At 51.2% G+C, this 12,694-nt stretch overlaps 2 protein-coding genes across 2 annotated transcripts; one reads left to right on the top strand and one right to left on the bottom strand.

Annotated features, from left to right (window-relative positions):
- Positions 1-954: 954 nt before the first annotated feature.
- LOC134555143 (killer cell lectin-like receptor subfamily G member 1) lies at positions 955-3,366 on the bottom strand. The gene is made up of 6 exons (XM_063406500.1): positions 2,683-3,366; positions 2,210-2,323; positions 1,988-2,119; positions 1,718-1,872; positions 1,332-1,447; positions 955-1,246 (listed from the first exon to the last, which is right to left on the bottom strand). The coding sequence occupies exons 1-6, from the start codon at positions 2,765-2,767 to the stop codon at positions 1,123-1,125; spliced, it is 726 nt and encodes a 241-aa protein (XP_063262570.1). The 5' UTR covers positions 2,768-3,366; the 3' UTR covers positions 955-1,122.
- Positions 3,367-3,900: 534 nt separating this feature from the next.
- LOC134555155 (protein ecdysoneless homolog) lies at positions 3,901-7,905 on the top strand. Its single transcript, XM_063406511.1, has 6 exons — positions 3,901-4,024; positions 4,144-4,371; positions 5,942-5,951; positions 6,679-6,746; positions 6,824-7,044; positions 7,553-7,905. The coding sequence occupies exons 1-6, from the start codon at positions 3,901-3,903 to the stop codon at positions 7,781-7,783; spliced, it is 882 nt and encodes a 293-aa protein (XP_063262581.1). The 3' UTR covers positions 7,784-7,905.
- The last annotated feature ends 4,789 nt before the right edge of the window (positions 7,906-12,694 follow it).

Below are 12,694 nucleotides of genomic sequence, written 5' to 3'. Positions count from 1 at the left end.
CGTGGGACGGCAGAGCTGGGGGTGCACAGGCTGGCCACACGGGGAGGGGACAGGAAGCCAAAGCACCTCTGCCCGCTGGCGCTGGCCCGCTGTGGTGCGAGCTGGCGGCGGGTCCCGAGCTTCCTGCGCTGGCCGCAGCCCGACAGCTCCGGGGGACCTGCCCTGACACCCCGGGGAGGGGCTGGGGGCGGTGGGGGCTTGACTCCAGACGAAGGAAACCCGGCACAGGGGTGCTCCCCACGGGGAAAAGGACAAGGAGCCGCGGCACGAGCTACTGCCAGAGGAAAACCCCTCCTCCGACCCCTAAAATAGTAAAAATAAAAGATCAGAGTGTTCGTCCGGATCTCTGAGAGATGAGAATCAATAAACCGCGGCTGAAAGAGGCGTAAAACGTCGGGAATTGATCCATGAAATGTCAGATGTATCTGGAAATGGACGCATGGTTTTGCAGAGCTCCCGGCCCGGCTTTCCCAGCCCTGTGCGTGGAGTGGCACCACCTCAGCGGGAAGCCCTGGGGCCTCACTTCTCTACCAGCTAATTAGGAGCCGTTTGTTAAGTTAATTAATGGCTGTTTCATTGTCCTTGAGCTGCCCCGGTCCTCTCTGCACAGGCCAGCACGGGCTCAGAGGCTGCGGGTGCCGAAGGTGGGATTCCGCCTCCCAAAACTGCAAATATCCGAGGATTGCTCCAGACTAAAGCTGCCAGGACCGGCGGCTGTGGCTGGCCTTGGACTCCCGGGGCCGTGTCTAGACTGCCCCCGAGACAGGGACACGAGGAGACGTGGGGAGGACACGGCAGGGAGCACAGGGGACATGGGCAGGGACACTGCACCATCACGCTCAAGTTCCCCCCTCCGGTTGAATCTCGGATCATCCCGGCACCAAAACACCCCTTAAAATGCCCCATTTCTCCCTCCCTCTTCCCAATCTTGGCTCCAAAAGTGCGATTCTACACGTTATTTTAATGTTTTATTCGGGTTTTTAGGTCGACTTCCCACCTACATCGCCCGTCTCAGGGAGACATTCACCGGCTGCGGCTCTGCCCGTCCCCGCGGGAGCTGCCGGGTCCGTGGGAATTGGGATTTTCCCTGTTTTAGGGCTGCTTTTGGGGTGCAATGGAAGCTCAGATCTCGGCAGATTCTTTCTGGCAGATCCACTGCAGCCTCGTGTTGCAGTTCTGAGGGACGATCCCGTTCCCCTTGAGCGTTCCACAGGCTCCAGGTCGCTTCCCCAGGTCCAGCTGTAACCTGCGGGGGCAGGAAGGAGCCCGTGTCACCCCCGGGTCCCTCGGGGACAATGGGGCGCCCTCCGAGCGCTCCCCCCCGCGCTCACCGGCCCTGGTCGAGGTCGGAGCCGTTCTCCCACATCCAGCCCGTCCCGGCCAAAGGCACAGAGAGGCCCATCCAAAAGTGCCGTGTGGGTTTCTGCAGGCTTTCATTTAGGAATTCCTGGCCCGGGAAAGGAGAAGTGATGACGCTGTTTTGGTCACCCCAAAACCGGCTCTGTCCTCATCCCGGAACTGAGCCCCACCCGTGTCCCCTGCACTCTGCCACAGGCACCCGGGGGTCTTGGAAACAGCGTGGAGAGAAACAGCTTGGAAACAGGATGCTGAGAACCCCCTCACCCTTCCAGGGGTGCCTCCAGCCCCTCCGGCACTGCCGGCTCCCCTGTGCAGCCTCAGGTCCATCCCACATCCCCAGCGCTATCATTTCCTTCACCAGCTCGTCCTGATCCCAGGGCACCAGCAGCGCGGAGCCCCGCTTCCCGCAGTCCTCCCGGCTCCTGTTCCAAGGGTTCATCCCGTCGGAAACCCAGTAGCACTTGGTCCCGATCAGCATCCAGCCCACGGCGCAGAGCCGGCAGCCCTCGCTCTCTGCGGGCACACGGACGGAGCGCGGCGGGCTCAGGCACCGCGGCGGGACCAGAGGGAATCTCCGGCCTCCCTTTATTGGGGACAGGCTTTAAGGAGCCCCCCGGGGGTGCGTTACCTCGGGGCGGGCACAGGATCCTCCGCATCTCCCTGAGGATGCCATCCCAGCCCGAACAGGCGAATCCCAGCGAGGTGTTCCTATAATCTGCGGTCCCCTTGGGCAGCCACCGCTGTGCCATCCACCAGGACACTGGGAGAGGGGGATGCCGAGCCCGGTCAGGGGATTCGGGGGTGGGGTGGGAAGGTGTGCCCGGAGCCCTCTGCCACCCCGCAAACTCACGGCAGAGCACGAGGGACAGCGCCAGGGCGGCCGTCAGGGCCTCGAGGAGGCGGCGGGGACAGCGAGGGGATGCTGCGGGGACCCTCTGGAATCCTTGAAAGCTAGATTCCGCTGCTGGGGAAGGGATATGGAAAAAAAGAGCTGGCTCAGGTGCACCCGTCACCTCCCCGAACCCCCAGAGCCCAAGGCAGGAAGTCCTGGGGCAAAGCAACGCAGTGAGACCCCCCCTGCACAGGAGCATGAGGAGGTGTGTGACCCCAAAACCCCCTCTGTTCCATCTCTTGGGGTCACAGGATGGGTTAGCAAATAACTACAGCAAATAACTAAAGCCCCCCAGACCCACCTCCCTCGAACCCTGCCTCAGTTTCCCCACCCTGGGCAGATCTTGGCGACTCTTGGGTGGCTTCAGCCCCCACCCGCCCCCCTCCAGTTCCTCTCTCCCAACAATTGGGGGTTCCCCACGGCCCCGGTACCTGCACCCTGCCGGGCTGCGGAGCTCCCCGCAGAGCCCCGCTTGCCCCGCCGGTCCAAGACCACGTAGCCGTCCTCGTCCTCCATGGGACGGGGTGTGCACAGGCTGGCGGGGGTGCACGGCTGTGCTGACACTGGGCTGGCGACACAGGGGAGGGGACAGGAAGCCAAAGCACCTCTGCCCGCTGGCGCTGGCCCGCTGTGGTGCGAGCTGGCGGCGGGTCCCGAGCTTCCTGCGCTGGCCGCAGCCCGACAGCTCCGGGGGACCTGCCCTGACACCCCGGGGAGGGGCTGGGGGCGGTGGGGGCTTGACTCCAGACGAAGGAAAACCGGCACAGGGGTGCTCCCCACGGGGAAAAGGACAAGGAGCCGCGGCACGAGCTACTGCCAGAGGAAAACCCCTCCTTATCCCCGGGAAAATGAGAGAATAAAAGACCGAGACGTTGGTCCTGATCTCTGAGAGATCGGACTGCAGCCCCCGTCCCCCCGGGCCACTGCGGAAGTCGCTGCCGGTTTGGACTCGGTTTATCCGTCGGGGTTGCAAAAGCAGACGGACAGACAGACAGCGAGCGCCGACGGACGCCCAGCACTGTCTGTGTCGCGCCCCGACGGATCCAACAGGCGCAGCTCTTTTAGTGACACGGGGCTGGTGCAGCACCTTTATAACATTTTATACCAGTTTATTTCTGTTGACTGGGAATCACCGTTTTCCGTGATTTTCAGGTTTAAATGGAAGGAGAAAACCTTTATAGTGCCGTTTGGAGGGTTTGAATTGAGGGAAAGAGCCCCATTTTCATCATTTTAAGGTTCAAATTGAAGGAAAACACCACTGTCCCTGGTTTGAAAGGGCTTCCCTTGAGAGGAACCTCTTCATGTGCCATTAGAAGAGTTCCATCGAGGGGGACCCTGCATTTGAAGGGGGCTTCAGAGACGAAAAAGATGTCCAAAAGCCCCCAGAACGATCTTTCTTGAGGGAAATTGAGGAGGAAACTGCATTTCCCCTTGTTTTAGGAGGCTAAATTGAGGGGAAATCCCCCTTGATTCACTTTTTAGTCGGTATTAAATTGGGGGAGACCATTCTTATTCATAATTTAGGGGTCTAAATCGAGACGGAGCCTCTCCCTCTCGCACTTCCTCCCTTGATTCGAGGCTTGTAAAGGTGACAAAACCGAGTTTATCCTTGGTTTAATCCACTAAAAAACAGCAAGAGGACGGGGATCATGAGCTGGCGCTGCCGGTTTGGGCTCCGTTTACCCGTCTGCGTTCCGAGGGCGGAGCGGGCAGCCCCAGGGGCCGCGGCTGCGGGCACCGGAGAGCTCCCGGAGGCCGCGCTTGTCTCCGCAGGTGCTGCCGCAGCGTCCGCGGAGCGGTGCCAGGGCGGCGCTGAGCTGGCAGCGCCTTCCTGAGCCTCGGTGTCCCGCAGGGCCGGCACCAGCAGTGACCTCTCCTCATGTCCCTTGCAGTGTGCCACCAGCGCGGGAGTGAAGCTGTTCCCGAGGCCGATCTCCGAAAGGCTTTTTCAGCACTCCTGATGTCTCCGGAGCAAGGGGCTGTTTGTTCCCAGCAGAGAGATGCCGACTGTGAGCTGGAGGAGAGTGAATTGTGCTCTGTCCATGAGCTTGTGAAGGAGCCCCTGGATGACAGATCAGCAACAGGGAATATACACAAAAGGATCCACCGGAGAATCCCGGGTGAGTGCAGGGAGGGAATCCCCTAGGAAGGGGACAGTGTCACTTCCCAAGGACGGGGTTGGCACGTGTGTGGTTGTTTCTCAATATCTGCAAGAGCCCTCGTGCTGTGCTCCTGCCCATCAGTGGCTGGAACCAACAGCACCAGCTGCCCCCAAGCCTGTGCAGTTCTCCTGCTGCAGCCTGTCCCCACCCCTGTGTCCCTGGCTGTCCCCACCCCTGTGTCCCTGGCTGTCCCCACCCCTGTGTCCCTGCCCCTGTGTCCAGGCTCTTGGCTCCCTGGCTGCCAGCTGAGTGTGTTGCACACTGGCTGAGGGCTCCCTCCTGTGCTCCCTGGCTGTTGGGTGAGCAGATTGGAGGGCTGGATCTGTTTTTTGCTAAACTGTGGTTTCACTCTGCCATCCTTCCTGTGACCTTAGCAAAAGGCAGTGCAAAGCACTGGATTTTTTTTTTTTTTTTACCTAGACAGATTAAACTCTTTCTTTTTCCATGTCTTGCTCATGTCCAGCCTATTCAGAGTTTCCCCCTCTCTTCCCACGCTAAGAAGTTGTCTCAGAATCGCTGAGCAGGGGAGGGTCTGCTGAGGTGATGCCTCACTCACTTCCTGCCTTGGATTTTCCAGCAGTGCTTGGTGGTGTGGAGATAAACCCAATCACAGCATTTGTTGTGTGTGGTCTGACTAAATGTGAAAAGGAAGGGAGAATTGTTTGGATTCATGCCTGTGACTTGCATTAAATAGGGAGAAATGGAAGGATCTGCCAAGTACCTGGAACTGTTGCACATGGCAGAAGATCACTTCCAGCAACCTGTTGCTGTGCCAGAAAGGTCAGAGCTACTTGAAATTCATGAGTATATAATAGTATAAATCCTTTAACTTGCCTTTAAAATTCTTGTTACAGAAATCTGAACCCTTTTCTCCATCCTACATTTAATATGGGTGCTGTGGCCAGGACATACGAGAACAAATTCCTCTAGAATACTCCACCAGGAGGAGTTCTTGCTTGAGTAACTCTTTATCTCCATTTTGTGAAATGCTGAGCTCTTCCTAGTGGGTTAAGAAGTGACTGAAAAGCATGATTTGCTTGGTTGACTGTAGAATGGGTATAAAAGTTTCATTTAAAAGCAGTCCCAGTGAATAATAAGTGGCGAGTAATCTGTCTTCTATTCTCAAGGCTGCAGATCTCTGAAAGATCAAATCCAAAAACTAAATCACTACAAAAATATCTCAGGTTTGCCAGCTCATAATATCTCGACTGTTAGTTTTTTGAGTTTCCAGTCTGTGCTGTTTGGGATCTGGCAATCTGAGTATTTACCGAGGGAAGATAAATGTAAAGAAAAAGAGCCATGACAAATGGGCTTTGGAGCCACCAGCTGGGAATTGCAGGGACTGACCGTGTCTTGTTTTGGCCAATGCTCTGTGTAGTACTCTGGTACTTCCCCCAGGTTCATTTCCCTTTTTGATGTGTTTGCACAGAAGCAAAAATGAAGAATTTGACTGAAAACCTGAACACAGAGCCTGTGATCCCACTGAATCCATTTCAGTAAACTGTTCTCTTTTTTTTTCTTCTTCTAGCTCTGTTGAAGTGAGCCCAGGTGATGAAATCCTGACTCTACTACAGACAACATCCATTGATTTGAAGGAATTTGAGAGAGAAGCAGCTTGTCTTCCTCCAGAGGATGGTGAGCTGGATGGGGGGAATTATTCCTATTACAAATGATTATTTGTGGGGGGACAGGGGGAATGTTGACAGCTGTGAAGGGAGGGCCAGTCCAACCTTCATTAGGACTAAGTACTGGACTGGTTCTCCCAGTTTAGAGTAAGCCTTTCTTTTTCCACTTAGTGGCCAAAGGATTCTCAGTGACTAGAATGGTATGTCTTAGTTTGAAGCTGTAGAATGTTGCACTCTGCTGCAGCCCTGTGCTTGAGTCTGTGATGCACAGAATCAGAGGCTGAAGGTGCTCAAGGTTGAAGGTTTGCCTGAAGCAAACCCATGGCAGTGAATTTGTACTTGCTTTAAATCAGCTTGGTACCACTCTGACACTGGTGCAGCTTCAGGTGCTGCAAGCTGAGCTGCTCTCTGACCCTCAGTTTGATTTTGTGGTCTTGAAAATTTTTCTCTTTTATGCCAAGAATTCTTCCACTCACTGTTTCAGGTCTAGTCTATACAGACTTCAAACTTCTCAGAACTTCTATAAATTCAGTGTCCCAGCTTCAGTCCTGGCTAGAGAGAAATCAATATGGCTTGTGCCTGTGTCAGACTTATGCATGCATAAAAGCTTTATTTATTTAACAATATTTCTGTATGTCAGGTCATCTGATGAATCCCATGTTACCTTTGACGTGGATTCTTTTACGAAAGCACTGGACAGAATTTTAGGTGAGATTGCTTCTTGATTTGAAACAAATCCCTGCACTGATTTCTTTGCTGTTGTACTGACACAAAATAACACGCAGGGGCAGACTCGGAGGAGCTGGATTCTGATGATCTGGATGAAGAGGAGGAGTTTGATTTCTCAGATGGGGATGATGGAGACCTGGATGCTGGGAACCAGGGGCAGGAGCAGGAGGTGTCTCCCGGGGAGCTCGTGGGCAGTCTCAAGGCGTACATGAATGAGATGGACCGCGAGCTGGCACAGACCAACGTTGGGAAAAGCTTCACCACCCAGAAGAGAGGGGTGAGCATGGCTCGAGCTCTGATTTGTAGCAGTAATTTCCAAACAGGAAATGTGCTGGAAGTGCCCATTCTGAGGAATGTGATCAGAACCTTCCCACGTGCAAGCAAAGTGTGCTTTAGTTGCACCATAATACTTTTATTTCAAACTAAAGCCTACCTAAGCTTTGAATTGGCACATCTTTTCCAAGACTCAGTTTCATTTCCCTGTTTTTAGTAGTAGGGCAGGCAGCTGCAGCAGTTCTGTAGCAGTTTGCTCCCATGGGAAGCTGAACCAGGACTCAGCACCACTTTCTGTCATTCTCCTGGAACCTAATCCAGGTAATGGACACTGGTGATTTTCAGCTGGCGTGGGCATTTGGTGCCTGAATTCCTTTTTGTCAGGATTCTGGAATGTACTGGACTTTGTTGGCTGCAGAATTGTTGTTTCTTTTCTCTTGTGGCTTGCCTTTTTTTTCCCGTTAAATCTGCTCGTGCATTTTGATAAACGTTTCTCCTTTTACTTGCTGCAGGCAAGTTCTGATGAAGCAGCCACATGTGAGAGTGCTGGCCCTGATCCTGGAGCTGAGGATGCTGAGCTGGCCCCCGTGGATGTGGACATGAACCTGGTGGCAAACCTGCTGGAGTCCTACAGTGCCCAGGCTGGCCTGGCAGGGCCCACCTCGAACATTTTACAGAGCATGGGGGTGAATTTACCTGAGAACACAGATCCCACTGGCTCGGGCAGCCGAGCACCACAGTGAGAGACTTGGGACAAGACATGGCTGGTGGGGAAATGAAGCACAGACAGACGAGCAGGATGTGGAAGAGGAGGCCAAAGGTTTCAATTTGGAGCATTCTGGTCATTATGTGTCATTTCAACAAAGTGAATTACCTGCCAAAGCCTTCTGTTTGGACACTGTCTTGGATGGAAATGAGATTTTCCCAGTGCTAACACATTTTCAGAAAACTGAAAAATGATGTTGTGACTCGAATGAAACCTTTATTACAAAACCTCTCTTCCATTTTTCCAATCAGTGATTCAATTTGCCACATTTCTAAAACGTTCTTTTACCCATTGTGAAATCTGGGAAGCAGTTCTTGTTCTGAAAATGCTGCTGCCTTCAGGGGGAGGTGGGGAAATATCACATTACAGGAAGAGTCTCATGGATTTGGGAACACTGGTTAAATGTTGGGCAGACATTTAATCCTTCCCAAAAGCATGATGCTGCATTGTAAGAACTTCTGATAATTATTGTAAGAGCCTGTTCCTTATTAAGCACAAGGATTTGAAGAATAGTTGGATCAAATACATAAATATTGGCCAGAAGTATTTTTAACATTAATTTCAATAAAAGCAGAAATGCAATGTGATTAGGAGATTTTAAAATTTTTTTTGAAGATATGTGTAACTTCCTCAGTGAGGTATCAGTTCTTGGAGTGAATGCATTTTCATAATTGGTCATTTTCTGAATTCCATTATTGCTGAATGTTGGTATCATGCCAGCAGTAGCTGTATGTGAGCCCAGGCTGAACAGTTTGGGGTTTTTTCAGTGAAAATGTGGCTAGGTGGCATGCAGCAATGTTGCTTTCACATGGAATGAAAAATTTATTCTAGATATAGCAACTTCAGTTTCAAAAAGATAGATTTGAAATAAAATAGGTAGAAATTCTTGATTTACAGACACCAAGAAGGCAGTCCTGCCGGGTCCAAATCAGCTTCTTAATTTGTCTCTATTTTTTTTCATTCATCAATTAATCAGTTGACCTCAATTGATGTTGTATAATTTACTCTGTCAACAGTACAGGGAGAGTACTGGCAGGTTGGATAGGGATTAGAGATGGACAAAAAGAGCTGGGAAGTGTAAAGGTTCTGCTAAAGTTCAAGGAATTTAGACTACTGAGAAGTGACTAATCTCAGACAAATCTGTGCTGGAAAAATGGGATTAACAGGACTTTTTGAATATAGACAAGGATAATGAGATGTTAGTGGTGGGAAACAGAGGTACTTGAACCTCAGGAAGGGTTTATGTTTGACCAGAGAAGGTAATTAACACTGAAACTACATAAAATCCTCCACTGATGAGTAGTTCGATCAAGTTTAGATACTTTAAAAGAGAACTGTTTAAAACACGATCACATTTATCTGTTGTGTAGCCTGTGCTATACAAAAGGGCAAAATGGATGGAAGGACTCTTGTAGTGCGTGAGGAAAACTCCTAAGCTGAGGTTCAGAGCAGAGCTGCTCTTTTGGAAACTCTCCAGCTGATCTTGCTGCTTGGATAATCTCGCTTTTCCATCAGTGGGACCGTGATTTCTCAGGGGCTCTGCTCATCCCAACTATTGACATTTGTTCAGCAGCTTCACAGCAGAGACCTTCAAAGGTCTGGAAGTGCTCACAGGAGAGTTTGCCATGGAAGCATTTCCATGCTGCCTCCTCCACTGCTTTGAAGTAACACACGAGGCATCCCTGCTTTTAATTTTGAGAGTATTTTTAGTGAAGGAAGCCTGATGGAATTAATTAGGGAAGACAAGTGCAGTGTGGTTCCCTTTCAACAGGTTTCTGTGGAAGTATATTCTGTAGCTGTTCAACTGGAATCCCATTCCAACACAATTTATTCACTTTGCTCACCTGAGCATCTGCCTCTTGTTCTTCCCAGAACTTCTGACCTTTCCCAAGCCTGTGGTTTTCTTGACCCCTGCAGCCCCAGTTCTGATCAGTGGAGTTGCTGATGGGTACATTTCAAGCAGGAAAACAAACAATGGATCACTCATCTTCCATCTGTGAGATCAAAATTAACCTCAGGGGACACAGAGACCTTTAACCCCTTAAAACTCTCCCGAGCACCTGGGCACTTTGGCTGCTGCCACTCTTCCCACTGGTGAGTTTTATGGCGTAGCCTCAGGAGTCAGCAGCCCTCAACTCCTGCTGCAAATAAACTGGATTTGGGGTCCTTTTGGTGTGAGTGGATGTCAGCCTCCCTGCTGCCATGAAAGATCACCTCCCTGCAGGACACTCGCCCCCTGACCCTCCTTTCCAAGGCTCCAGCTCAGGAATAAGAACCTCCAGGCACGTGGTAGCTGCAGTGGTGGAAAAGTATTTTTAAGGAACGTTTATCTAACTCCTGCTGCAGCTGCTTCTCTCACTCTCTCAGATGAGAAACTGCCCTTTGTTTTCCACAGCAGGGAGACTCAGAGCAGGCCCCTTGTACCACCTCAGGGTCCCCTGGGATGCTGCAAAGGCTGCAGCAGCAGCTGCCCTCCCTGTGGCCATTCATGTCCTTGGACTGGAACACAAGAGCGTCTGTTCTGGCACATCTGAGGTGGAAATCTCTTCTGCCAGCTTTCTTTATTCCCCATGGAAAATCCCTCGCCGGGGAGGGATGTGAGGTGTCTGGGGGCTGAGGGGTGGGACAGCCCCAGGTGTGGCAGTGATGGGATGTGGGGCAGGCTCTCTTCAGGGCTGCTTTGGAGGCTACCAGGGCACACCTATTGCAGGTGATCTCAGGGCTCTCTCCTGGCACAATAGTGAGAGGGATGCCTTAGGATGTTAGCTTTTCTATTTTTCAATGTATTTGTAATCCTGCAATTCTTTAGTGTATAACTCTAAACTCCATATAGAGTGTTAGCTGCTGCTTTCCATTTTAGTCAGACAAACCAGTTTCTGGAAAAATGTAAACAGAAGTGAGTTGTGGGGGGAGCAAACTTGGGGTAAATGACTTCATTACTTGAAGCTGTAATTGGAAGATTAACTGCCAATATGCAAATGGACCAAACTTAAAAAAGGGTGAAAACCTATGACCTGTCATCCATTTTTTCACCTCCTAAAGGGAAACCTCCCTGAAGGAGAAAGGGTTTTGAACTGAGGGAAAATTCTCCTTTTCCCTTATTGTCTGTATTTAACTAGGGAGAATCCCCATTGCCCTGCAATATTAAGGGTATCAATCAAAAGAAACTCTGCCTTTTCCATTATTTTTGGGATATCAGTTGATGGGGAATCCCCATTTTCTTGCTTAAACAGAACAGGGAACACCCTTTATGATGCAATTTTATTGGTTTGAAATGAGAGAAAACCCTCCATTTTCATAATCTTTAAGTTTAAATTGACAGGGAATCTCTGTTGAGCCTCACTTTTTAGGGCTGAAATTGGTAGGAACCCCCAATGATTCCATCATTTGAGGGATTTATGTTGAGGGGCTGGGGGAAAAAAGGGTAGGGAATAAAAGGCAGGAAAAAAAGGCTGCAAAAAAGTGTGGGGAAAAAAAAGACAGAAAAAGAAAAAGGCTTCCAAAAGGGTGGGGAAAAAGGTGGGGAGAAAAAAGGCAGTGGAAAAAGATGGGGAAGAGTGAAAAAATGAAGAAGGCATAATGGTGAAAAGGTGGAATTTAAGAAGTAGGAAAGCACTAGAAATGTGAGGAGAAAAGAGTGTGCAATGTGAGTGGAAAATGGATGGGAAATACGAGGGAGAAAGAATGGGAATCCCAGAGACACCCCCACCCAAACCCCACAGACCCACCCACAAGTACCCCCCGAGAGAGTCCCTCCAAACCCCACAGACACCTTGCTTTGGGTTCTTACAGTAACACAGGTAACAGCTTCCTGAGAGGGGATAGAAACAACCCACAGGTGTGGGATGTGTGCCCGCCGTGCTGCCAGGCTGGAATCAGCTGTGTGGCCATGCCAGGGGACAGTGTGTCCCTAACAACTCCCAGGTCTCTGGGCTTGAGCTGAAGCTAAGAAGCAAAGGAATTGATGCAGGCAGGAGAACATCCCATCGTGAGTTACTCCTGAGAAGTGTAGATGGGTGTTTGGAACAGAGCCTCTTCTTCAGCTCCCAGATAGAAATTCCCAAGGAGTCTTTGTTTGCAATGCAAGGTGTATTCTATTCCCAACCTGTTGAAACCAGTTGAAGAGGTGTTTTCATGTGCCTTCTTTCAATGGGCCAGCTGTTAAAACCAGCTGGGGCAGTGTTCTTCTCTCTTCCACCACCCATCCTCCCTCCAGGGGATATCTGCTGTCCATGGGCCATCGAGGCTTGCTGCATGGCTGATAAAATTAAATAATTCCACTGTGAGCTGCTCCACGCAGGGGGAGGAGCCCAGCATTCCCACCTGGATAAACCCTGGCATTCAGAGCCCAGCACAGCCTGTGTGCACTGCATTCCCACCTGGATAAACCCTGGCATTCAGAGCCCAGCACAGCCTGTGTGCACTGCATTCCCACCTGGATAAACCCTGGCATTCAGAGCCCAGCACAGCCTGTGTGCTCTGCATTCCCACCTGGATAAACCCTGGCATTCAGAGCCCAGCACAGCCTGTGTGCACTGCATTCCCACCTGGATAAACCCTGGCATTCAGAGCCCAGCACAGCCTGTGTGCTCTGCATTCCCACCTGGATAAACCCTGGCATTCAGAGCCCAGCACAGCCTGTGTGCACTGCATTCCCACCTGGATAAACCCTGGCATTCAGAGCCCAGCACAGCCTGTGTGCTCTGCATTCCCAGAGGAAGATCTCGCCACCACTGGACCCTTCTACAGGATCATCTCTGCTCCAACAGAACCACATCTGTCACTCCAGAAGGACTCATTTTGGACTGCTCCCAACACCCTGACCAACAGGGTGTCAGGTCATATTCTGACCCTGCCAGTATTTCTAGGATTTTTTGTTTGTTTGTTT

The sequence above is a fragment of the Prinia subflava genome, chromosome 9, assembly GCF_021018805.1.
Source record: "Prinia subflava isolate CZ2003 ecotype Zambia chromosome 9, Cam_Psub_1.2, whole genome shotgun sequence".
NCBI classification, from domain to species: Eukaryota; Metazoa; Chordata; class Aves; order Passeriformes; family Cisticolidae; genus Prinia; species Prinia subflava.
The sequence above is the reverse complement of the archived record's forward strand: the minus strand, read 5'-3'. Positions and strand labels throughout refer to the sequence as shown.